Source organism: Muntiacus reevesi, chromosome 5 (genome assembly GCF_963930625.1).
Source record: "Muntiacus reevesi chromosome 5, mMunRee1.1, whole genome shotgun sequence".
Classification (NCBI taxonomy): domain Eukaryota; kingdom Metazoa; phylum Chordata; class Mammalia; order Artiodactyla; family Cervidae; genus Muntiacus; species Muntiacus reevesi.
In genome coordinates, this window is record NC_089253.1 from 76,038,393 (window position 1) to 76,066,238 (window position 27,846).

General features: G+C 35.6%; 1 protein-coding gene across 2 annotated transcripts in view; it reads right to left on the minus strand.

Moving 5' to 3' along the window:
- Positions 1-2,904: 2,904 nt before the first annotated feature.
- The window catches only part of LIN9 (lin-9 DREAM MuvB core complex component), an 83,623-nt gene continuing 58,681 nt past the window's right edge, over positions 2,905-27,846 (minus strand). For both annotated transcript variants that reach the window (XM_065936750.1, XM_065936751.1), the window contains 4 exons: positions 8,750-8,875; positions 5,150-5,329; positions 4,886-4,983; positions 2,905-4,388 (listed from right to left, as the gene is read on the minus strand). In XM_065936750.1, the coding sequence (XP_065792822.1) occupies positions 4,283-4,388; positions 4,886-4,983; positions 5,150-5,329; positions 8,750-8,875 (510 nt within the window). In that variant the 3' untranslated portion in view covers positions 2,905-4,282. The remainder of the gene's footprint in view (positions 4,389-4,885; positions 4,984-5,149; positions 5,330-8,749; positions 8,876-27,846) is intronic.

The window sequence follows — 27,846 nt, forward strand, 5'->3', positions numbered from 1 at the left end:
TGTTCAAAGTTTAGTAACATGAATCTTTTGGTTCCAGGAGATTTTTTGTTCCCAATTTATATGATAAGGGTGTATGCAAATTATTGTTTTCAAGTTATTGTGAGATAAATTATTGTCTTGTTATTTTGAGGGTTTTTAAACTTCTAAAGGCAAAAGGAAACTTTTTGTATATGAGGTAATCACAGGTGAGGATTTTTTGTAAATTGTGCTTTGGAGGCAGCTCATGAGAAACCAGGGCTGGGCTAGGACTCAGGTGTTTCTTTTTTTTTAATGGAGTATTTTTTTTATTTGGATATGTCTTGGCATGGGGCTTCCCAGGTGGCAGTGCAGGAGACCAGAGACGTGGGTTAGATTCCTGGGTCGGGAAGATTCACTGGAGGAGGGCATGGCAACCCACACCAGTATTATTGCTGGAGAATCCCCATGGACAGAGGAGCATGGTGGGCTTAGAGTTCATTGGGTTGCAAAGAGTCAGACACAACTGAAGTGACTCAGCACACATGCCTTGGCATGGCTTGTGGGATATTAGTTACCAAACCAGGGATCAAACTTGGGCCCTTGGCAGTGAAAGTGAGGGCCCACCAGGAAATTCCCCAGAACTGGATATCAGAGAATGCCACAGGACTCAGGTCTTGGTGATTACCAGGAGACTGAGCTATGCTGAAGACCTCAGAGATTATACATGCCTGCTATCCTGATTTCCATAGAGCTGTTGAGTGGCCTGTACTTTTCAGAGAAGCAAATCCACTATTACAAGCAACCAGGATATATAGTTCAGGCTTTAGTAGCAGATGACTTCTAAGCCCTTGAAAACTGTCTGAAACCAAAAATGATAAACATTAGGTCTTATTTTCAGTGCTTGCTTTGTATTATACATCATGCTTGGGGCCTACTATGGGGCTGGCCAGGTCTCACAATCACAGCTTCCTTTGCATTTAGACTTGTGACAAGGCCAAATGAGATAATATAAACACATTCACAACTGAGAGGCATATCATTTAAACTTAACAGTCCATTAAGGATCACATTTAAAGGAAATCTTGTAATTAGCTTATTAATTTCATTATTGCATTTATATTATGTTCTCTTTTCTCCAGTGAACAGTTAAAAAATCTATAAATGTTTAAGTACTGTCACAATTTTTAATATACGATCCTTTAAGAGTGGTTTGTACTGCTCTGAAACTCTTCAGTTCAGTCTTAAGAGACCCTAATTGTTACAGGCATTATATTACAGGCATTATAGATTTAATCCTTACAACTGACATGTAAGGTAGGGACTGTTGTTATTTTAAAGATTACAAAATTTAAGTAGTGGTTGACAGTCACATAGCTAATAAATGATGGCCAGGACTCAAATCTAGGACTCAGTCCACCATTTATTCACCACCATATAACACCTGTTATACTGGCCTGACCTTTTAGTTAGGACTAATGATAATGTGATAGGTTTAAAGGCAACTCTTTTAAACCTATGTACAAATCAGTATTTGTACATCCAAGTGAGTATGTCTCATCTTTCAAAGCAGTCATCATGAAGGACCCTACTTTTATTTCAGGGACACAAATGTTGCTTAGAACTCCTTTGAAACTCTTCCTTGTTCATTTATTCCACAAATATTTGATGGCTATGAAAGGCATTTTAGCAGGGCCTGGAAATAAAATGATGAGCAAAACCAGCAACAGTTCCCCACCTAATGGACCCAAGAGGCCAGGATGGTGACAGAAGAAATACAAAATTGAAAATGTGACAAGTGCTGGAAGGAGGAGGCATGTGAGGGCCTGGAGAGGAAACCCTGTGGTCAAAGATGATGTTCCTGTCTGAAGACACCTTCAGACAGTGATGCTGAAGGTGAAATCTGCAGGACCATCAGGAGTTACCAAAGTAAAGGAGGAGGGAACACAGAGGGCTCTGCGTGTGCAAAGGCCCTGAGGCTTAAGGAGCAGGATGGAGAAACCACAGGGGAGGCCAGATCAGGCATGGCTGTGTAGGTCTTGCAGAAGAGTTCTGAATTTGTCCTGAGAGACATTAGACTTTAGTTGGGGATAACCTGGCCAGTTATTCATTTTAAGAGCATCGCTTCGGCTGCTTCTGAGGAGAGCTGAGCGGATGCTGGGAGACAAGTTAGGAACTGATTGGTGTGTTCCAGGATAGGGATGAGGGCACTGGGCTGACAGTACTGGTGATACTGAAGATGGAGAAAGGGCTTGAATTCAAGGAAAAAAATTTAACAGGCAAGTTTGTTTGTAGATTCTCAATGGTAGCAAGTGAATCTGATTTTTGGAACTAACAGAAATTCAGAACCAAATCTACCTAAAGCATGATGTACTTGCTTGCTTGCTCAATCTGGCTCTGATAGTTTTCTTTAGGGCTCCATAAAGGGGTTAAGCAGTGGCAGCATCATTTAAATTAATGCACAGCCAATCCCAAATGACTACTTTGAATTATATACATTTCTTCTTCCTTAAACAAAAATAAAATTCAAATATATTCTTAGGCACAGTTCTTGTCATCAACACATGATGGCACTGAAAGATATAGATGATGCTTAATTACATAAGTGCAAAACTAGGTATAATTTAAGTGTGACAAGTCAGCCTTAAGAAATGTAGAAGAAAAAACATAAAAAATGCTTACCTAAGTCTAGGCAGAATATATTAAAAATCAACCTTTCTCTAGATCTATAGTAAGCCAAGTAACTTACATGCTCACAGTGTTTTCCATAGTGATTACTTAGCCATGGGAAAAAAAATTCTAATGGTATTTTAATTCAAAATGACATTAATAAATTTGTACTGTTCCTCCTAAAAATATAGTTTAGTGGAAAAGACAAATTTAAAAAACATTTTAAAAAGAAGAAGAAATATTTATCAACTTGTATTAATTAAATGAAAATGAAGATCATTTAATTTTCATAGATCAATTTATTTAGAATTACAAATATTAAGAATAAAAGATTTATGCATTTCTTAATTAAACGTAACAGTTTAGCTAAATATAAACTCTGCACTAAAGTTCTGCAGTGGCACAATACCAACAAAGAATATGGAAGCATTTTTAAACTATACAAAAATTTCAAATGGAAAATAATCTTGTTTCAGTTTTATTATACATTAACATATAAAAAGTCTCATTTTATGAGACATCTAAAAGAATCAAAGCCACTTCTACAGCTATATCTTAAACTCCAAATCTGAAAACAATTTATTATATTTTGACTTTATAATATTCTATATTAAAACAGAGAAAATTCCAAATACACACTTTTTACAAGATTAACATCTTAGGCAGGGTTTTCCTTAAAAAACCGAAAACCAAAAAAGCCCACAACCAAATACAAACCATTTTTCTCCATTTTCTAGCACTGGCTATTATATTTGTTTTCCTTATAAAACTTTTTTGCTTTAAAAATTGTGTAACTGTTGGATTTTAACCAGTAATCTGGTTCAAAAATTGTGCAAATAAACAAAAAAATATGAAAATAGTGTGTTATCAGTCTTTTGAAAATAAATCCCATAACAATAGCACTTTTTGCCCTGAATTGATGGGAAGAGACATGCCAAATCCATTTGCTGAAATTTAGCATCTTGCAGTAATGTTTCTTTCCTGCTCCTTCATTTTCTTTCAACAGACAAACAACAAAGGTTTCTTTTATAAATTATGATAAATTAAAATATTTATTATTATAAAATGATCTATAGAACCATGTCACATTGCAAGTATATACCATATATACTTGTAAAGTCCGTATTTCCCACCTATATTCCAGTGGCTTCCTAAAAATGAGAACTTCCCATATCTCATGATGTTATCTTTTGAAGACTGAAGTGGTGATCAACTAAATGAACTGGAGTTGTAATTTTCTAGATGGAATTTCCACATTGCCATGCATAATGCACAAAAGACCATGTTTCTTCATGTTCTCCACTGCAGTAGTTGTCTGCCTGGGTTGAGTTGAATTCATGCACATTAAAAAAATGGTCAACATATTCTTCCATGAAATTATATTATGTTCAGACATTTTCAGTTTAAAAATACTTGCTAATAAACATATATAATATAAGCAGTGCTACTGCAGCTGAGTAATAAAAGAAAAATAAATATAACGCTGGTCAGCAATGCTGGTTTAAGAAGCAGTAGAGTATATTAAAATGCCTTATTTGGAGATTTAAATTTTCCTTGTTTTCCAGCAGATAGGTTATTTGGTGTTGGAAGCCTATATAAAGGAAGAGAACTTCACAAAAACAATGTCCTATGCAGTTGGGATAATTAAATCTTCTATTCAGTCTCTGTTGGTGTTATTTGCTGCAAAGGCATGTAAGTTTCCCATCTGGCTCAGGCCGCTCTGAATATGTGCAACATGAATTTCTACATTATTCTGAAAGCAACTAAAGAAAGAAGAAACATGGTTAACTACTTTATCTCACAAAATTAAGAAAAACAGTTTTTTTAAAAAAAAAAAAGCTGAATTTCAGTTAGGGAATAGCTAGGATAACAACCCCATGTTAAGTAATGTATCTTCCCTTTACATTAGCTATAATTCTATTTCAGCAGTAACTGAAAAGGTACGCTTGAAAGAAGCAAAGAAGCCATGGGAGTGCTGGAAAGAGAGGATGGATGGACAAATCTCTTTGGGGAAGACTTACTTCAAAGTTAAACCTCTATGCCAAACCCAAGCCTAAATATTATATGTCTTTTGATTCCTTTATATAAAAAAATCCATCTGAAAATTCTGTCAATAGACTGCACATAACATGAAAGCTCATTTACAACTTACTTAAAGGATAAAAATCATGGCTACTTCATAAATATGTACAATTCTTAAAGTTTATACTGGAAATCACTATGAATTTCATATAAAAATAGAGTACATCTAATGAATTACCTGATATTAGAAGCATCTATTGTACTCTTGATATCATTTAGTGAATCTGTAAGTGATTTAAATTCAAAGGAATTCAGGTCTCCTCCTTCTGCTAGACACTAAAGAAAAAAAAATTTCAAAATTTAATTGTACTTCGAATACAGACAAAAACTCTGCTTTAATATACAGTTTAATTTTTTAGCACCAAATTAGCACAGTTTGTTTAGGTGTCAAAATGAAGAAAGTATTCTTAATATTTTCTCCAAAAGGTTCTCCAAAATTTACCTTAATTTGTAATAAAATAGCTGTAAGCCTGGAGATTAAGTCCGTCAGATTTTCATTTTCAACACAAGGCTGTCCTGTTGAGGAATTTGCATGCCGAACTATTTCCTGTGCTTCTTCCTCACACCTTCGTCTCATGTCTGTCGGCTGATCTGCAGGCTGGAGCCCTTGGTCTGGAGCAAGCTAAATATAGATGATTAAAACATAAGCTATACATTCATAAGGCCATGATAATTTCTGGGTGTTTGTGCCGTTTTCAGATTAGGATTTTTATAAAAGTAGCATTTGTATAACAAAAACAATCTCACTCTTACCTTAGAAATTTTTTCCCCTCTAACAGTATTTATCTTTTGATTTGTTTTATATTTTGGGTAACTTTTAATTTTGAGATACTTCTAAAAAAAGAATAGAACAAAAATTTCTTGACAACCTTTTACCCAGATTCACTAACTGCTTATCGTTTACTGTATTTGACTTAACATTTGATCTTTGTCTGTATATAACTTTTTTTCTCTTAACTATTTGAGAATAAGTTGCAAGCACTCTGCCTCTTTACTTCTAAATACTTAATAACCACAGAACAATGATCTGATCACAATCAGGAAGTTTAGCACAGACATAATACCATTTTCTAACAGTGTATATTCAGATTTCATCAACTGTCCCAATACCTAGCTATTTTTCCCTTTGAATACATCTGGTTGTCCTGTCTCTCTAGACTCCTTTACTCTGGAACAGTTCCTCAGTCCTTCATAACCTTGATAGCTTTGAAGATTATCAGCCAAGTATTTTGCATAATATCCCTCAATGTGGGTTTGTCTGTTTCCTCTTGATTAGACTAAGGTAATAGGTCTTTGGCGGGAACACCACAAAAATGATGTTGTTCTCAGTTCATTGTGGCTAGGAGGCATATATCTGTCCCACTACTGCTTATGTTATCTTTGATCACTCGGTTAAGGAAACTATGTGCCTCCATTAGCACAGAGAGCTTCCTCGATCGTTCTTATAGCAGCACACCGCTCCACTGTGGGATGTGCCATAAGTTATTCAGCCAATTCCCTATGTATGGGCATTTAGGTTACTTCTAATATTTTGTGACTGTCAGTAACACTGCAATGAATAATCTTGTCTTCTAACACTTAACATTTTTCTAAACTGAGGTATACATAAATATATGATACTCCAAGGGTAGCCACCATCCTGACTTTTATATATATAACACAATACAGAGCTATATATTATTTATTATATATATTAGTTTTTGCTGGCTTTTGAGCTTTACATAATATGAAATTATGCATTATATATTCCTTTGTGTCTGACTTTATCTGTTCAATATTTGCATGTTCTATATGAACAAATATGTTCACACATTCATTCTTATTGCTAAGAATTCCATTGTATATTATATGATAATTTACTGATTCATTTTAGTATTAATGGGTATTTGGGTAATTTCTAATTTTTGGCTATAATGAACAGTGATGCTATGTATGTTCTAGTCTCTATCTTTTGGTAAATACATATTCATATATCTTTGATATATACACAGAAGTGGAATTGCTTGTTCTTATTTTAAAATCAATATTGTACTTCCATAAGAGCTTTGTGAAAATTAAATTAAATTTACTCCATTAGGAAATGAGTCTATCACATATGACCTTGTGTACACAATGAGATACAAAAAGATATCCACTTCTGCATGTTTTGTTACATGTCATCTTGGACTGCTTGGTTTGTACCTCTTGTGGATGGTTGCTAGTCCAGGGGGAGAACTCTATTTGCTAGGACAACATATATTGCTATGTAGGTAAATGACAATTATCAGGAAAATAAAAATAATAATGGATGGCTAAAGGAATGAGCAAAATATACACAGAACTGTTAAAGGTAATCACAGTTCATTTCTCCAGGGGGTCTTCCCAACCCAGGGATAGAACCTCTCACATTGCAGGTGGATTCTTTACCGTCTGAGCCACCAGGGAAGTCCTAAACCTGTGCACTTATGGTCAATCTACAGCAAAGAGGCACAAATATACAAATATACAATGGAAAAAAGGTAGTAGTCTCTTCAATAAATGGTGCTGGGAAAACTGGACAGCTATATGTAAAATAATGAAATAGAACATTCTCTAATACCATATAAAAAATAAACTCAAGAATGAAATAATGCCATTTATAGAGACATGGATGGACCTAGAGATTATCATACTAAGTGAAGTAAGTCAGACAGAGCAAGGCAAATATCATTATGATAACATTTATTTGTAGAATTTAAAAACATGGTACCAAAGGAAGGATCAAAGAGTGATACAAATAAAATTTTTTACAAAACCAAAATGGACCCTCAGACATAGAAAAGAGGACATAGTAGAAAAGGGGTGGGGAAGGATAAATTAGGAATTTTGGATTAACAGATACACACTACCATATATAAAACAAGGTCCTACTGTATAGTATAGGGAACTGTATTCAGTAATAATCTGTAATGGAAAAGAAAGTGGAAAAGAATATATGTCTCTGAATTACTTTGCATCCATTTCAAACACTGTAAATCAACTAGTCTACTGATAGTAAATGCTGGAGAGGGTATGGAGAAAAGGAACCCTCCTCCTACACTGATGGTAGGAAGGTAAATTGGCACAGTCAGTATGGAAAACAGTATGGAGGTTCCTTAAAAACTAAAAACAGAGTTACCATTATGATCTAGTAATCCCACTCATGGAAAAGATGAAAACTCTAATTCAAAAAGATACTTTTGGAACGCTAATTCAAAAAACTCTACTTCAAAAAAAAAAGTGATCTTACTGGAAATATACAACCTCTAAGAATGCAAATACTGGAGCATACTAAACTCATCACAATCATTTCATTCTTACTTTGTAAGAAACTCAAATTTTAGGTGAAACTGGTGAAACACCTTCATACATATGTGCATAACGATAATGATAATTTACAAATAATCCTATAATGTATGTGACTGCAGTTCAAGAATCCATAGTTCTAATGTAAAGTTTATTTTAAAATTTTCTTTTTTTTTTTTTGACTGTGCCTCACAGCCTGTGGGATTTTAGTTCCCCAAGCAGACATTGAACATAGGCCCTTGGCAGTGAAAACACCGAGTCCTAACCATTGGACCACCAGGGAATTCCCAAATGTAAAGTTTAAAAAGGAGTAAACAAAACTGTATACACAGCATGATCATAACTTTGTGAGAAAAAGGATGTACGGTAAAAAAACCCAAACAGTAGGAAATAAACAAAAATACAGTTTTTATGGTAGTAGAATTAAGAGTAATTATTTTCTGGATGTTTCTAAATTTTTAGAGAGCTATAATCATTTGTAATTCAAACAAAAAAACCAACAGAATTGACAGGTCACTGTGTATAAAGCACATATGACACAAGGTCATATGTGATAGACTCATTTCCTAATGAAGTCTTCAATGTTGATGCTGTAAGGAAAAAAATATATATAAAATATGGTTCTGCTAAAAGATCTTGGCTTAGTTTGGGTTTTCTAAAATGGGGTGGTAACAGTATCAGTTTCAAGTAAGACAGGTGGTCACAGTCCCCTCAAGGGAACTTCACACAAACTACCTACCTCATAGCAGTACTGTTGAACTTTATGCAAAACTTTGTTTAGGTCCTTGTTCAGTTGTTCAAGCTCTAAAACAATCGTTGCATATCTCCTTTGAAATTCAATGCCAATGGGCATGGAATATGATTTCTGAGAAGGAAAAAAAGTCAGATTTTGATAAGGTTTTTTTAACAATGCAATTTCAACGATCTAATAGGACATTGGACTTATTCAAAATAGACAAACAGGTTATTAAAACAGACTATGCTCAATGTTATACTACTTACATGTGATAATGGTATTATTGTTATTTAGGTGATTGTCTTTGTTCTTAGGAGTGTCATGATGTCTGTCATTTACTTTTTTAAAAATGGAGATTGTACAGAGAGAGAGAGAGAGAGTGTGTGAGTGTGTGTGTGTGTGTGTGTGTGTGTGCAAGACAGATTAAATGAAGCAAAACTGTTGAATCTATGTATGTTTCTTATAGAAATCTTTCAACTTTTTAATAACTTTATCATTTTCAAAAATAAAAAGTTGGCAAAAAATTATATATATTCATTTGAAGTGTTCTAGTTATTTAATTGCTTCTCCATTTGGACTCAATTCAGTATAGCATAATGGATAAGAGTATGGGCGCTAGAATCAGATTACATATTCAAACTCAACACTATTACAGACTAGCTATGTTACTTTAAGCAAGTTCCTTAATTCCTCTGTGCCTGTTTTCTCATCTGCAAACTGGGGATAAAAGAACTTCTATCTAATGAGATTATGGCAAAGATTAAATGAAATAATATATGGTAGCATATTGCCTTCCACATAGAAAATATTCATTAAGTATTAACTGTTATCACCATTGCCATCATTTTGTATCTGCTTCCTACCAGTAAGTGTAAATGGACTTTGATTCCATTTCCTTTCCTCTCTTCATAACACCTCCAATAAATTACACTATCCATTCCACTCCAGCTACAAATGCTGCAATGAGACTGCTTTAGTCACGCCAAATTGAACCATACTTTTTTTTTTTCACAGGATTTCCAAGAAAGCAGATCATTGTACACTGGGGAAACAAGTACAGTTAAGAAAGAAAAGTGTGCCTGGACTGGTAGGGATAAACTACTTACACTAGTAACCAATCACAGTGTCTTAACTGTTTGAGCTAACAGAAACCTGGCAATCATCTTGTTCAGCCTTGTCATTTTATAGATGAGAAAACTGAGGCCCGGGAAAGTTAAATGTTTTGCTCAACAGCACACACTATTAATAATGTACTGGGTACTGTTCTAAGTTTTTAAGAGAATCTCACAGAATCCTTACAACCATCCCAAGAAGGGTACTATAATGATCCCCACATTACATATGGAGGAATCTGAGGTCCATGTACCACAGTCAATAAGTGGTAAGTATGCAGGATCTGAAGGTAGACTGCATCAGAATTCCTCCACCATGGGATCTGATGCAGTGAAAGAGGAGGAAGGAAAACAATGTCACAGGGAGACAAGGGAAGGGATAAGTCACTTAAAGATTATTTATTTCATAATTAGTTTTTAACTTGAGGTAAACTGACACACAACATTCTATTAGTTTCAGGTGTACAACACAATGATTCTATATTTGTATAAATTGCAAAACGATCACTACAAGTCTAGTTAGCATCTGTCATCATACATAATTTTTTTCCTAGGAATGAGAACTTTTAAGATTTACTTAGCAACTTTCAAATATGCAGTACAGTATTATTAACCATAGCCACCATACTGCACATTACATCCCTATGACAGTTATTTTATAATTGTAAGCTTGTCCCTTTTGATCCCCTTTACCTATTTCACCCTACCCACCCCACTCCTCCACCAAGCTCTGGCAATCAACCATCTGCTCTCTGTACTTAAGAGCTTGGTTTCTTGTTTCTTGTTTTTTTTAGATTCCATATATAAGTGAGAACATACATCATTGGTTGGAAAGGTAAGTTCTATAGTGGGCTTCCCAGGTGGTGCAGTAATAAGGAATCTGCCTGCCAATGCAGGAGATATAAGAGATGTGGGTTCAATCCCTGGGTTGGGAAGATCTCCTAGAGTAGGAAATGGCAACCTGCTCCAGTATTCTTGCCTGGAAAATCCCATGGACAGAGGAGCCTGGTGGGCTATAGTTGACGGGGCTGCAAAAAGTTACTAACACTGAGCACACACACACAAGTTCTTTTATCAGCCCAGAGTCACACCCAGTATATCCACTGGTGCTTCCTGAATTCCTGTTCCTAAGCTTTAGTTTTTGTGGAGTTAAGTCCACTGTATTATCAAAAAAATTGGTATTTCCTATGCAAGGATAAACAGAACATGGTTAATTTAACTCCATTACCCTGTTGGGCTGGACTGGGGACACGGTGTTGAGTTTAAGCATTTGGTCAAATTTTTCTTGAGTGTAAGCGTGTATTGTGGCAGACTCAGAAATAGTCAAAATTATTAGAGGGTGAGGGTATCAAAAGTGTTGATCCTCAATTTTTGTGTTCAACATATTCATGAGTTATTTAAATAAAGACATACAAGGACTTTATCTACAGTGAAATAACAAATGAATAATTTTTGAAAAGAATCCTAAAATGAAACAGATATCATCCTCTTCAAAATTATCATCTGCTTGTATCTCCAACTTCTCAAATACTGCTGGAGACCCCTCTTTTGAAACTGCCCTCAAAGTCTTCAGCACTTCTTTCTGAATATCCTAAACGAAGACAAATAATTCCCTTATGTTTTAAAATAGTCAAAGAATTAAGTACTAACACAGAAAGTAGAATAATAAATGTACAAGAATGACCAAAACCATTTTGAAAAAGGACAAATAGGGACCTGATACTGGTAGATGACAGACTAAATTGTGGAACTGGCATGGGTAACAAATCTTCCAAAGGAATAGAACAGTGGGCAGTCTTTAATATATGGTAATTCCTATATATATATATATGTATGCTTGTGTATTTATTCATACATGGGAATTTAGTATACAATAAAGTTGCCCTTTCAAATCGGTGGGGAAAGATAAACTATTATTAAATTTAGACTATGGCTATTTATTTGGGGGGAAAAATAAAGGAAATCTCTCTGCAGAAGTTCCTAGAAGTGCAACCACTAAATCAAAGGGCTTGTGCATTGTGCATTTTAAATTTCAATAGATACTGACAAAATGCCCTTCATAGAAGATGTACTAATCCATTTTTAAGAATGCTTATTTCCCCATAGCTTTACCAATAATTAAAAAAAATTTTTTGGCTGTGTGGTGCTCTGTGGCTTCTCTCATTTTGGAGGCTGGGCTCTAGAACATGCAGGCTCAGTATCACTGTAATGTTTTGTTACAACTTTTAATTTTTGCCAATTTCACTAAAAAGTAGGATCTTTTTTAACTGTTTCTTTGACCACCTTTTCACATGGAGCTTCTCAGGTGGTGCCAATGGTAAAGAATCTGCCTGTCAATACTGGAGATGTAAGAGATGTTGGTTTGATCCCTGGGTTGGGAAGATTCCCTGGAGAAGGAAATGGCAACCCACTCCAGTATTCTCACCTGGGAAATCCCATGGACAGAGGAGCCTGGCAGGTTACAGTCTACAGGTTCACAAAGAATCAGACACGACTAAGCTACTGAACACACACACACACACACACACACACACACACATATCCCTTTTCACATATATAAGAGTCATTTGTATTTTTTTCCCCTATGAACTGTCTAGTCACATTTATTTCATTAAAAAAAATTCTTACCTCAAGATCTTAAAATTACTCTCCTAATCACCTCTAGAAGCTTTATAGTTTTGCCTTTCACATTTAGATCTAAAATGCCAGTCATCTGACTATGTTATGAGATTTATCTCCCTCCCCACATGGATATCCAGTTAATCCAGCACCATTATTTCAAAGACCTTTCTTTCCCACTGCTATGCAGGACCACCTTTTCATAGATCAAGAGTGTGCAAACATGCAAATCTATTCCTGGGCTCTCTATTCTGCTGCATGGTCTATTTGTCTATGTTGGGCCAGTAGCACACAGTCTTCAGAAACTCCAGCTTTGTAAGAAGTCTTGATATACAAGAGTAAATCATCCTACTTTATTGCAGTTCCACATACATTTTAGAATCAGCTTGTCAGTTTGAATGCATTTATGCATACATGCGCTCACACACATACACACAAAATTCACTTGAGATTTCATTCAATTTATGGATAAATTTGGTGAAAATGACCCCATTCAAAAAATAGTGTTTGAAATCATGAGTATCTCTTTTTATTTAGGACTTCTTTAATTTCACTCAATATTTAATAGTTTTCTACATAGAAGTTTAATATATCTTATATTTATATCAAGGTATGCAGTTTTAAATGGTATTTTTTGAAATTTCATTTTTAACTGCTTATTGCTGATATATAGAAAAACTGCTTAAAAAAACTGACCTTGAATCTTACAACTTTGCTAAACTCACATATTAATTCTAATAATTGCATATTCTTTTACATTTTCTAGGTACACAGCCACATCATCTGTGAATAAAAGGGTTTTATTTTTTCCTTTCCAATCTTTATAGCTCTTACTTCATTTTTTTGTTTTATTACATTGGGTAGGCCCTCTAGTGTACTATTGAATAAAAGCTGTGATTGTAGGCTCCCTTATCTTATTTCCAGTCTTAAAGAGAAAGTTTTTAACACTTCATTAGTAAGTATGATACGTGCTATAAGTTTTCTTGGTAAATACTCTATTAGGTTAAAGAATGTTCATTCTATTCCTAGTCTGATAAGAATGTTTGCTTTTCCACCATGAAGAGATGTTTAATTTTGTAAGATGGTTTTTATGCATCCATTGAGATGATCTTGTGTGTTCTTTACTTTTTTGGGGGGCCATGCTGCACAGCTTGCGGGGTCTCTGTTCCCTGACCAGGGATTGAACATGGGTTACAGCAGTGGAAATCTGGAATCCTAACCACTAGGCAACCAGGGAAATCCCCTTCTTTATTTTCTTACACTGCAAATTACACTTAAAAAAAATTTTTTTTTAAATTAGTAAGTGATTAGCTTTAAGAGTCTTGCCTGTTAGTCTTTTAAACAAGTATCTAAGGCAGTTTTATAGTTCATTTAAAGGTGAATAACACACACTTTTACAAGCTTGGCTACTTTATAAAACAGATAAAAAGGAAAACTGCATCACGCCTGTCTTTTTGGAAAATAGCCTGGCAGTTACACAAAAGATTAAGGAGAGGGTTGACATGACTCAGCAATTTTACTTTTAGATACATACTCATAGAAATGAAAATATACATCTACACAAAAATCCATACATGAACGTTCATAGTCGTCTTACTCAAAATAGCCAGAGTGGAAACAACTCAAATGTCCCTCAACTGATGAATGGACAAGTAAAACGTGATATGTCCATACAATGGAATATTATTTGGCAATAAGAAGTACTGATACATGTTACAACATGGATGAACCTTCAAAACATTATACTACTTGAAAGAATAAAGTTACAAATGATTACATATCACAAGATTCCATTTACATTAAATGTCCAGAACAGTTGGAGAGAAATTAGATTACTGGTTGCCTGCGTTTGGGGTGAAAACTGATTTGGGGGAAATGAGGAGTAGCTGCTAAATATATAGGGTTTCTTTTTGGGATAATGAAATGTTCTAAAATCAACTCTGATGATGCCTGTACAATCTGTGAACTGAACCGTAAACTAAACACTACAAAATTGTCCACTTAAATGGGTGAATTGTATGGTATGTGAATAATATCTCAATAAGGTTGTTATTTTAAAAATCTGCCCCTTTAAATAAGTTATTATACTTGATCATGGTTTCCTATCCCTCCTATATAATCAACTAATGTGCTTCTAGGCTGTCACATACGGGTTGAGTGCAGCACACAAAATGGACTCTTATTACTTTTTTTTTTTAATGTATTCTACTTTCAAATTAGTAAGCAGATTTCTGCAGAGAGTCACAATTTTGAAAATAAAAAGAGGACTAACAATCATGATAAGACAATTCTGAGAACATATTTGGAAAAGAACCACCTTCGTAGTGGTGATGGAGAGAGGGAAGGAGTACAGAGAAAACAGTATCCAGAGTTTTCCAAAGCCACTAATACAGTTTTAAAAGTGGTTAAAACAGAACTGTCTAGGATAAATCCCCTTTCCTACTCCTGAATTATTATTAATGTCCATGTATGACAAGACAAATTTCCAAAGTGGAAAAGCAATGATCAAAGACTGAGATTGCTAGTGTAATATCTACTTTTATATAATGTTGAGGCAATCCAAATCTATTTTAATAAGTTCCATACACTAATTAATTTGTATGTGGATGCTCTGTATATGTATTTAAAAAATGTTTTGATAGTCCAAAATAGAAAAGATATATTGAAGTTAATAAGCTTGGACAAATCTTCACTGACTATACTGACATACTATACAATCAGGTCAAGAAAAGATAGTTCAAAATTTTAAATGTAAAAGAACTTGACAAAAATTCCTCAGATGTATGACTGAAAACTTTTTCCTCATTGTATCATAAAAGCGACTAAAGTATTTTAAAGTAATTTTCCTCCCTTTGCTTTGCAAATTGAAAGTTTGAACATTTAATTTCATATTTTGACAAGTGTGCCTTTAGTTTGCTTTTGCTGGGTAAAGTAAGAGTGAGATAAACACTTACGTATTCCAAAATTAAAGGAGACTTTATCAGACCAATGTTCCCATTTTTAATAAATTCCATCAAGAAACAAATTTTCGTGTCTCCATAAAAAAATCCAAAAATAATAAATGCTGGAGAGGGTGTGGAGAGAACTTGGGAACACTCCTACACTGCTGGTAGGAATGTAAATTGGTACAGCCAGTATGAAGAACAGTATGGAGGTTCCTTAAAAAACGAAACTAAACCATATAATCCTACAATCCTACTCCTGTGCATATACATATATTCAGAGAAAAACATGGTCTGAAAGAATACTTGCACCCCAGTATTTGGTGCGGCACTGTTCACCACAGCTAAGACATGAAAGCAACCTAAACAGCAATGGACAGAAGAATGGAGAAAGAAAATATGGTATATATTTACAATGGAATATTACTCAGCCATTAAAAAGAACAAAATAATGCCATTTGCAGCAACATGGATGGACCCAGAGATGATCATACAGAGAAACAGAAATATTGTATGATATAGCTTATATGAGGAATCTAAAAAGAAATGATACAAATGAACTGATTTACAAAACAGAAAGACTCACAGAGTTAAGAGAATAGAACTTACGGTTACCAGAGGAGAAGGGTGAGGGGAAGGGATAGTTAGGGAGTTTGGGACTGACATATACACACTGCTATATTAAAAATGCATAACTAACAAGGGCCTACTGTATACCAGAGGGGACTCTGCTCAATATGATGTAACAATCTAAATGAGAAAAGAATTTGAAAAAAATAGACACATGTATATGTATAGTTAAATCACTTTGCTATATATCTGGAACTCTCCCAACACTGTTAATCAACTATACTCCAATATAAAATAAAAAGTTAAAAAGAAAAAATATATATACTTTGGGCAAAGTAATATGTCCAGTCTTTTGAAGTGCAATATAGTGAACTACTCAGGTCATTTTGGTAAAAACAGAATAGAAATTAGCTCTCAGCTTCAAAATTAAGTTATACTGATTAAATAAAATTACACATTTATTAGAGCAGAGACTGGGTAGGGATCAGTTCAGTCGCTCAGTCATATCCAACTCTTTGCGACCCCACGGACTGCAGCATGCCAGGCTTCTGTGTCCATCACCAACTCCCGGAGCTTGCTCAAACTCATGTCTGTCGAGTTGGTGATGCCACTCAAACATTTCATTCTCTGTCATCACCTTCTCCTGCCTTCAATCTTTCCCAGCATCAGGGTCTTTCTCTTCGTATGAGTCAATTCTTCACATCAGATGGCCAAAGTATTGGAGTTTCAGCTTCAGCATCAGTCCTTCCAATGAATACTCAGGGCTGATCTCCTTTAGGATGGACTGGTTGGATCTCCTTGCAGTCCAAGGGACTCAAGAGTCTTCTCCAACACCACAGTTCAAAAGCATCAATTCTCTGGCACTCAGCTTTCTTTATAGTCCAACTCTCACATCCATACATGACAACTGGAAAAACCATAGCTTTGACTAGACAGACCTTTGTTGGCAAAGAAATATCTCTGCTTTTTAATAAGCTGTCTAGGTTGATCATAGCTTTTCTTCCAAGGAGTGGAAATCATCGCAAAATCTACAGTGATTTTGGAGCCCAAGAAAAAAAAAAATCTGTCACTGCTTCCATTGTTTCTCCATCTATTTGCCATGGAGTGATGGGACTGGATGCCATGATTTTTGTTTTCTGAATGTTGACTTTTAAGCCAACTTTTTCACTCTCCTCTTTCACTTTCATCAAGAGGCTCTTTAGTTCTTCTTCACTTTCTGCCGTAAGGGTGGTGTCATCTGCGTATCTGAGGTTATTGATAACTTCTCCCCACAATCTTGATTCCAGCTTGTGCTTCATCCAGCCCAATATTTCACATGATGTACTCTGCACAGAAGTTAAATAGGTAGGGTGACAATATACAGCCCTGACGTACTCCTTTCCCAACTTGGAAGCACTCTGTTGTTCCTCGTCTGGTTCTAACTGTTGCTTCTTGACCTGCATACAGATTTCTCAGGAGGTGGGTAAGGTGGTCTGGTATTTCCATCTCTTTAAGAATTTTCCACATTTTGTTGTGACCTACATAGTCAAAGGCTTTGGCATAGTCAATAAAGCAGAAGTAGATGTTTTTCTGGAATTCTCTTGCTTTTTCTATGATCCAATGGATGTTGGCAATTTGATCTCTGGTTCCTCTGCGTTTTCTATATTTAACTTGAACATCTGGAAGTTGACGGTTCAAGTACTGTTGAATTGTAGAATTGAATTGTAGAATTCAACAGTTGTTGGCTTGGAGAATTTTAAGCATTACTCTACTAGCGTGTGAGATGAGTGCAATTGTGCAGTAGTTTGAACATTCTTTGGCATTGCCCTTCTTTGGGACTGGAATGAAAACTGACCTTTTCCAGTCCTGTGGCCACTGCTGAATTTTCCAAATTTGTTGGCATATTGAGTGCAACATTTTCACAGCATCATCTTTTAGGGTTTGAAAGAGCTCAACTGGAATTCCATCACCTCCACTAGTTTTGTTTGCAGTGATGCTTCCTAAGGCCCACTTGACTTTGCATTCCAGGATGTCTGGCTCTAGGTGAGTGATTACACCATCGTGCTTATCTGGGTCATGAAGATCTTTTTTGTATAGCTCTTCTGTGTATTCTTGCCACCTCTTCTTAGTATCTTGTGCTTCTGTTAGGTCCATATCATTTCTGTCCTTTATTGTGCCCATCCTTGAATGAAATGTTCCCTTGGTATCTCTAATTTCCTTGAAGAGATCTCTAGTCTTTCCCATTCTATTGTCTTCCTCTCTTTCTTTGCACTGATTGCTGAGGAAGGCTTTCTTATCTCTCTTTGGTATTCTTTGGAACTCTGCATTCAAATGGGTATATCTTTCCTTTTCTCCATAAAACCACTCGGTGAGAAAATCATTTGGGTTTAACATAAACATTAAATTAGTTCAATGTCACTAACCTGATGTATCACAGAAAATTGGGAAAAAATGCATACCAAGAAAATCTGTAATCCATAAAAATGAAAGAACTGTTATACCTCTGAAGGTTTTAAAAAAATAACATTTCTGGATATATTAAAAATAAAATCTCCTTATAATACCTAGGATTCTTCCTTCTGTAAAGGAGGAATTAAACTAACTGAATAATTTGTATTTGTCCCTAAAATATTCTACAAAATTTCAATTCACAAGTGATATACGAAACAGAATAAATAATAGGTATGTTACGACTAATGGATATAATTTGATTTTTACTACCTCTATAAGGCACTATACTTATATCAATATAATAGAAATGGTACAGTCTCTGAAGATAATTCTCACGTATTATTTACTTTTTAAAACTAATCTCAAATCACATATGAAGTGTTAGTCGCTCAGTCATGTCCGATTCTTTGCGACCCCTGGGATTATAGCCCACCAGGCTCCTCTGTCCATGGGATTCTCCAGGCAAGAAAACTGGAGTGGGTTGCCTTCTCCAGGGGATCTTTCCGACCCAGGGATCAAACCTGGGTCTCCTGCATTGCAGGTGGATTCCTTACCATCTGAGCCATCATATACTATACTATTTCCTTTTTGATGATTCCACTTAAATTTAAGGGTGAAAGTGAAAGTGAAGTCACTCAGTCGTGTCCAACTCTTTGCAACCCTGTGGACTGTGGCCTACCAAGCTCCTCTGTCCATGGGATTCTCCAGGCAAGAATACTGGAGTGGGTTGCCATTTCCTTCTCCAAAATGTATTAAACAAAGGTTAAGACCAAACAATTACCATGCATGTTACATGTTATACACAGGAGCTACTGTGAATAGAAATCCATCCCTCTCCACCATTTGTTTTTAATGAGTACAAGGATCAAATAACCTTGAAAATACTTTTTATACTACTAGCAGTTAGCAACTCTTCAAAAATCAACAGGATTTGCAATAGCATTCATTTTACCTGCTACACTGAACAATCTAAATTTCAACTCTTTCGCCAGGCAAGCATGAGATTTATGCTTTTTCTTCTTTGGGGAACAGTTTTATTATAAAGCAGTCTGATACTTCATACTTTGATCTTACCCTATAAAACTGAATTCCAGGTTTAATTCTAAAGCAGTCTGATACTTCATACTTTGATCTTACCCTATAAAACTGAATTCCAGGTTTATGTTTAAATGACACTCCTTGATATGAGAAAAGAAAAAGAGTGGCACATTGTCCTCCTGTTGTCTGAAAACATCATGAGTATACATGCTTTAAATATTTTATTACCAACAAATTAACATGTTATGTTTACCAGCTGGAATAACTTTATTAAATGTTTGAGTTTTTTGCACTGTAATAACCAAAACAGTAAGCTAGATATCCCCTAAAATCAACTGCTATTTCTTATATAAATGCCTGTGGAAGTTTCATATTTTCTTTGGACAGCATTAGATTTCCTAGTTCTTTTTTATCTTTTACCCTTTTATCTTATATTGGAGTACAGCTGGTTAACAGTATATACAGTTGGTTGTGATAGTTTCCTGTGTGCAGGAAAGTGGTTCAGTTATACATATACATGCATCTATTTTTTTGGATTGACATGTATACACTGCTATAATTAAAATAGATAACCAATAAGGACCTACTATATGGCACAGTGAACTCTGCTCAATATTATACAACAACTTAAACAGGAAAAGAATCTGAAATAATGTTTTAAAGCTAATATGAATTCTGACATTTTGCTTAACATTAGTATGTTCTGTGAATCTGCCACCCCATTAGAAATACTCTTCATATTTTCTTGTAAATCTACCTAATGAAGGAGCTTCTGGATATTTAGGTCATTTTAACTTCCATGTTTTATATTCTATTTTCATAATCTGTCCGTGGAGACTATCATCATCTTCAGTGGTCGAGATTCCACTTACTTATTTCTGAATGTTAAACTATCCTTGCATTTCTGGAATAAATCTAGTGGCTGGCATGATGTACCTTTTAAATATCCTCATTTGTTAATACTTTGCTTAGGATTCTTTCACCTATATTCATAAATGAGATTGGCTAGTAGTTACTCTCTTTTGTAATATCTTTGTTAGGTTTTAATATCAATTTATTCAAGAATTACAAAAAGGAATTGGAAACTGTTCCTAGTTTTTCTCCTATTCTCTAAAAAAAGTTTTTGCAAGGTGATGGTAATGGTAAATATTTAGTTGAATTCACTGGTATGGAAGAATTCATCTGGTGGTGTAGGTTCTTTGTGGTCAAGTTTTACATTATAGGTTCATTTATAAGGCAGTGATGGGACTATTCAGACTTTCTTTCCATATCAGTGTTGACAAGTATTTTTCTAAGAACTTGCCTCCTTCAAGTTGGAAGTTTCAATTTCCAAACATATTTACAGGAAGCTGTTAATAAACTGTATTAGTCCGCTCAGGATGCTAAAACAGGATACCGTGACTGGGTGGCTTAAAAAATAGCAATAAATTTTTTTTGTAGTTATGAAGGTTGTAAGTTCAAGATCAAGGTGCTGTCAGGGATGGTTTCTGAACAGAACTTTAGAACTTTATCTGGCTTGCAGATAGCTGCCTTCTCATTGTATCCTCAGATGGCCTTCTTCTGTGCATACATGGAGAGATCCCTTGGGGTCTCTTCCTCTTCTTGTAAGGACACCAGTCTTACTGATTTGGGCCCCAACCCTGTTGCCTCATTTAACCTAAATTATCTCCTTAAAGGCCCTCTCTCTAAATACAGTTACACTGTGGCTTAGGGCACCAATTTATGAATCTGAAGCACACAAAACTCAATCCCACAGTATCCTCTCAAGATCTTTTTCATGTCTGGAGGTTTTATAGCGACGTTCCCTCTTTCTTTCTTTTTATGGCTGCGCTGGCCCTTAACTGCTGCCTGTGGGCTTTTCCGAGCTGGGGCTACTCTGTGTTGTGGTTCCTGGGCTTCTCACTGCGCTGCTCTCAGGCTCTAGACTGCAGGCTTTGTAGTTGTGGCGCACAGGCCAGGGACAGAACTCGTGCCTCCTGCCTTGGCAGGATGACTCCCCACCACTGGACCACCCTCTTTCTTAACAGCAGTAATTTGTATCTTTCCTGATTAACATTTTCAGGGTTATCAATTTTATTAGGTCTTTCAAAGGGCAAAACTTTTACTCTGTTGATCATCTCTATTTTAGATTTGTTTTCATTACTTTTCTCTCTGGATTTAATCTGTTGTTCTCATTCTAACTTACTGAGATAGATGCAACTTACTAATTTTTTTCAGTCCATCTTCAGTTTAAACATGTCTTTTATTCTAAAATAGGCATGGCTGCATAACAACATTTTGATGTATATAATTTTAAATACTACTAAATTAAAAACATTTTCTATTCTCTGACAACTCATTCTTTGGTCTATGGTTTATTTAGCATTATATTCTTTAATTTTCAAGCATGAGTTTTATTCTTGGTATCTTTTAGTTAAGAACTGACTCATTAGAAAAGACCCTGATGCTGGGAAAGACTGAAGGCAGGAGGAGAAGGGGACGACAGAAGACGAGATGATTGGATGGCATCACCAACTCGATGGATAGGAGCCTGAGCAAGCTCTGGGAGTTGGTGATGGACAGGGAAGCCTGGTGTGCTGCAGTCCATAGGGTCGCAAAGAGTCAGCCACGACTGAGCAACAGAACTGATCCTTTAGTTATTAATGTCTAAGTTTATCTGTATACTGTGGTCAGAGAACTTACTTTGGAGAGTTTTAATCATTTTGCAATTTGTTGAAATCTAAGACCAGAGTATAATTAACTTTTGTAAATATTCCACGCAGGCTTGAAAATAGTAGGTATCCTACAGTTGACAGGTGTAACTGTCTCCATATGCTAATGAAATCATTTGTTAACTGTTTTTCAAGTATATATTCTGATTTTTTAAAACAATTAATTAATTAATTAATTTAGTTTTGACCGCTCTGGGTCTTCACTGCTACACAGGCTTTTTCTCTAGTGGTAAAAGAGAACTGCAGTGCATGGGCTTCTCTTGTTACAGAACACAGGCTCTAGGGCACGCAGGCAGGCTTCAGTAGTTGCAGCTCCTGGGCTCCAGAGAACAGGCTCAGTGGCTGGGGGGCACAGGCTTAGTTGCTCTGCGGCATGTGGGATCTTCCTGGACTAGGGATTGAACCCCTGTCTCCTGCAGTGGCAGGTGGTTCCTTTACCACTGAGCCATCAGGGAAGCCCTCTAATTGATTTTTGACTACTTGTTTTATTGGTTACTAAGAGGGCTATGAAAACTGTGTTGCTTCAACAGTGGATTTGTATTTTTCCTTTGAGTTTTGCCAATTTTTGCTTTATATATTTGGATGCTATGTTATTAAGTACATAAAAATTTCAAGTTATTATTTTGAAATTATACCTTTCATCATTAAGAATCACACCTCTTTACATCCAAGTAAGATACGGTGAATTAAACTTTTCTTCATTAGAAAGCATAACTCTCTATATCCAGTAATACCAGTAATATCTGTTGCCTTACATTTCATTATCAGATACTAATACAGTTACATGCTTTTCTGTTGTTATTTTAAAATTTGTATTGCTGGGGTTTCCCTGCTGGCTCAATGGTAAAGAATCCACCTGCTAATGCAGGATACATGGATTTGATCCCTAATCTGGGATGATCCCACATGCCACTGGGCAACTAGGCCCATGTGCCACAGCTACTGAGCCCATCCACCCTAGGGCCCTGCTCTGCAACAAGAAGCCACTGCAATGAGAAATCTGTGCACCACAACTAGAGAATAGCCCGCATAGCAACAAAGACCTAGCAAAGCCATAAAAAAATAAATAATTATATTGTTTATCTTTTTATACATTAACAATTTTATCCTGGATTCTTTTATATTAAATGTGTCTCTTTCAAGAATCATACAGTTGGGAAAAAAAAAAAGAATCATACAGTTGGATTTTTTTTTAAAGTTGTAGCTGATTTACAACTATTTAAACTAATATATTAGTTTCAAGTACACAACACAGTGATTCAATATTTTTTTATAGATTATACTTCATTTAAAATTATAAAATAATGGCTAAATTTCCTTGTGTAGTACAAATAATTTCTTTGTGTAGTATCTTTGTTGCTTATTTGTTTTATACACTAACTCTCAATCCCCTACCTCTGTCTTGCCCATCTCCCCTACCCTTTTCCCACTGGTAACCAAGAGTTCTTTTTATCTGTGAGTCTGTTTCTGTTTTGTTATATCCATGTTTATTTTCTAGATTCCACATTTAAGTAATAACACAGAGTAGTATTCATCTTTCTCTGTTTGACTTCTTTCACTAAGCATAATACCCTCTAGGTTGATCCATGTTATTGTAAACAGCAGCATTTCTGTTTTTATGGATGAGTAATATTCCACTGTGTGTGTATATGTGTGCATGTATGCATGCATGTGTATATATACGCATACACACATATATACAGACTACATCTTCTTTATCCACTCATCTGCTGATGGACACTTAGGTTGCTTCCATATCTTGGCTACTGTAAATAACGCTGCAATGAACATTGAAATGCATGTATCTTTTTGAATTAGTGTTTCTGTTTTCTTCAAATATATACCCAGGAGTAGAACTGCTGAATCATATGGTAGGAACTGGGTTTTATTTTTCATCCAGTCTGGCAATCTTTGTTTTTTAATCAAGAAATTTAGTTCACTTATACTCAATGATATTTATCAATATGTTTAGATTTAAATCTACCATCTTACTATTTTCCTTCTGTGTCCCACTTGTTTGGTGTCATTTTTTTCTTTCCTTTGTTGCCTTCTCCTGGACTGAATGAACACTTAATTGCTCCATTCCCTCATGTAGCTCCCCCTGATAAGCTTGGTAGTTATTAATATTTTACCATTATTTTAATAGGTGCCTTAGAGAGTAACAGAGAAGGCAATGGCACCCCACTCCAGTACTCTCGCCTGGAAAATCCCATGGATGGAGGAGCCTGGTAGGCTGCAGCCCATGGGGTCGCTAAGAGTCTGAGCGACCTCACTTTCACTTTTCACTTTCATGCATTGGAGAAGGAAATGGCAACCCACTCCAGTGTTCTTAACTGGAGAATCCAAGGGACAGGGGAGCCTGGTGGGCTGCCATCTATGCGGTCGCACTGAGTCAGACACGACTAAAGTGACTTAGCATCAGCAGCAGAGAATAAACTGTACATTCTTCATTTTTCAAAATCTATGTGGAATACACACTCCTTACCCTAACCAACAAACAAATGTCAGACTGTATTTTTAAACCTTTATATTTTAAATGCCACAAAATACAATTTTATTATTTTATACGGTGACACTTAGACTAACGTACATAGTCATTCTTTTTGTTGTTTTTCATTCCTTTTTAAAACTTTAAGTGTCTTAAACAAGTCCTGTTCCCCCCCTCCGCGGCTTGAACAAAACCTGTATTATTTCCTTTAGTATAGGTATTCTGGTAACGAATTCTATAACTTGCCTGCAAATGTCCTTGTATTAACTTTACCCTTATGAAATTTTCACTGGATATAAAATCTAGGTTGGCAGTAATTTTGTTTCAGCCCTATAAAGATGTCATTCCATTCTCTTATGTCCTCTGTGTTTCTGTGGAGAAGTCAGCTGTTAAACAAACTGTTACTTTTTTGAAAGTACTTCCCATCTCCATCCTATTCTGGGTACTTTAAATACCTCCCACTTTGTGTTTAGCTTTCAGCAGTTTTACTATGATGTGTTTTGGAGTCATTATCTTTTTATCTACCTTATGATTTATGGGGGTCTTGAATTTGTAGCCTATTGAATTTTGAGAGTTCTGAAAAATTCTCAGTTATCTCTCAGAAATTCTCCTTTTGTCTCATTTTTCTTTCTCTTCTCCTTTTGCTACCCTATTAGACATGTTAGACTCCTCACTATATCCCTTATTTATCTTATTCCTCTCTTCTGTACTTTCTATCCATCTTTCCATGCTTAATTCTGGATATTTTATTCTGATCTGTTCTCAAGCACTAGCTATCTCTTCAGCTGTTCCTAATTTGCTGTGTTATATCTACCAATTGAATTCTTAATTTTGATTACTATAGTTTATTTCCTGAGTTTTCATTAGATCATTTTAGTTGTTTTATCTAGTTCTCTTCTAAAATTCTGTTTTGTCTCATCTTGTTAAACAAAATAAGTATTCAAAATATATGTCTAAAAATAACATTCTCTTTAATCTGCCCTCTGTTCATATTTTCTTGTGTTTTTCGTTAGTGTTATCATGTCTCCTACTGTTTCTGGGATTTAAAATTGAGTATTAGACACTGTATGTTAATAACTGTAGAAATAATTTCAGGTCTAGTATGATATCATATTCCTCTAAGAGGACTACTTACTTCTGGATGGCTGCTTGGGGCCTGTGTGTGTTAAGTCACTTTAGTTGTATCTGACTCTTTGAGACCTAGTGGACAGTAGCCCGCCAGTCTCCTCTGTCCATGGGATTCTCTGGGCAAGAATACTGGAGTGGGTTGCCATGCCCTCCTCCAGAGGATCTTCCCAACCCAGGGATGGAGCACGCATCTCTTACGGCTCTTTACCACTAGCGCCGCCTGGGAAACTCCATAATCAATTTAGTTCAATTTCAGAGATAAAATAATCTGAAGCTGGGCCAACGTAGCCTTTTTGGTTTCCAATCCAGAATATGGAAGGAATTTGCCAATTTCTCTCAGCCCCTGCTGGTTCTCTGGACTCTAATTTTTGTCCTCCCCACTCCTGTAAGCCCTTTGAGAACTTCACTTGGTTTTCAGCCACCTTTCCTGAAATTTGCATAAGCCCCTAAGGAAAAAGGAATCCTATCTACCAGAATCCTCCTTCTGAGTTTAATTCTTTTCCTAGATCCTATCCCTAAAATTCTTAAATATCTTATTAATGCTCCAGTGACTTTGGCTTGTTTTTACATTTTATTCCAGAGGAAATAGCTATTCTTAACTATTTGGATTAGGAAGACTAATCCAAATTATCTAGCCTACCATTAAGCAGAAGCACATTAACTTTTCCCAAGCAGTATGTTCATATTCTTTAGAGCAGTGTCAGTTTCTTTCTCTACTTTAACTTGGGTAAAAGCCACATTTACATTCTGTCACTCGGATGAATATCAGGAATGTGGAAACAGACATTAAATCAATTCCTTTTAAAGTATAGCATCTCACTTCTGCATTCCTCTATCATATTTGCAACTCTTGGCCTGGAGTCTCTTCAGGGTTCCAACATACAGCCTCTTTCAGCCAAGGTTTTAATTTCATCCAACACATCAGGAAAAAAAAAATCCTTTCGTACATTGTTAAACAATCTGTTTCCATATATTCTATTTACTTTTTTTTCGTATTTATTTTATGTGGAAATTTTAAGGGACAAGAAGAAAACACATGTCCAGCCTACCATCTTACCCAGCCTACCATCTTAAGTTACGAGTACAATTAAATCTTTAAAATGCTCATACATTTGACCCTGCCACTTTCTATACAAAAAAACAAACCAAACCAAATCAAAAACCCCTTCAAAATGGTTTAAAGACCTAAATGTAAGCCCCGAAACCATAACATTCTTAGGACAGAGGCAGAATACTCTTTGACAGAAACTGGTAGCAATATTTTCTTGGATCAGTCTCCTAAGGCAAAATAAATAAAAGCAAAAATAAACAAATGGGGCCTAATTAAACTTAAAACTTCTGCATAGCTAAGGAAACTATCAACAAAAGAAAAAAACTGTGAAATGGGAGGAAATATTTGCAAATGTTGAGGCTGACAAGGGGGTTCATATCCAAAACACATAAACAGCTCATAGAACTCTAATAAACCAAACAAACAATTCAATCCAAAAATGGGCAAAAAACTTGAATAGACACTTCTCCAAAAAGGACATGCAGATGGCTAAAAGGCACACGAAAAGATGCTCAACATCACCAATTATTAGTGAAATGCAAACGAAAACCACAATTAGGTATCACATCATACCAGTCTAAATGGCTATAATCAAAAGTCTATAGAAAACAAATGTCAGGGTGTGGAGAAAAGGGAACCCTTGTACATGGCTGGGAATGTAAACTGGTATAGTCAGTACCAAAAGCAATATGGAGGTTCCTCAAAAAGCTAAAAATAGAACTACCGTATATAGGATCCAGCAATTTCACTTCTGAGTATATATCCAGAAAAAATGAAAACACTGATTCAAAAGGATACATGCATCCCAATATTCATAGCAGCACAATTTAAAATAGCCAAGACAATGGAAACAACCCAAGTGGCTAGCAACATATTGGTTTATGAAGACACGGCACACACGCATGCACATACGTGCACGTGCGCATGCACACACACACACACACACACACAAATGAAGTATTACTTAGTCATAAAAAAGAATGAAATAAAACCATTAGCAGCAATGTGGAC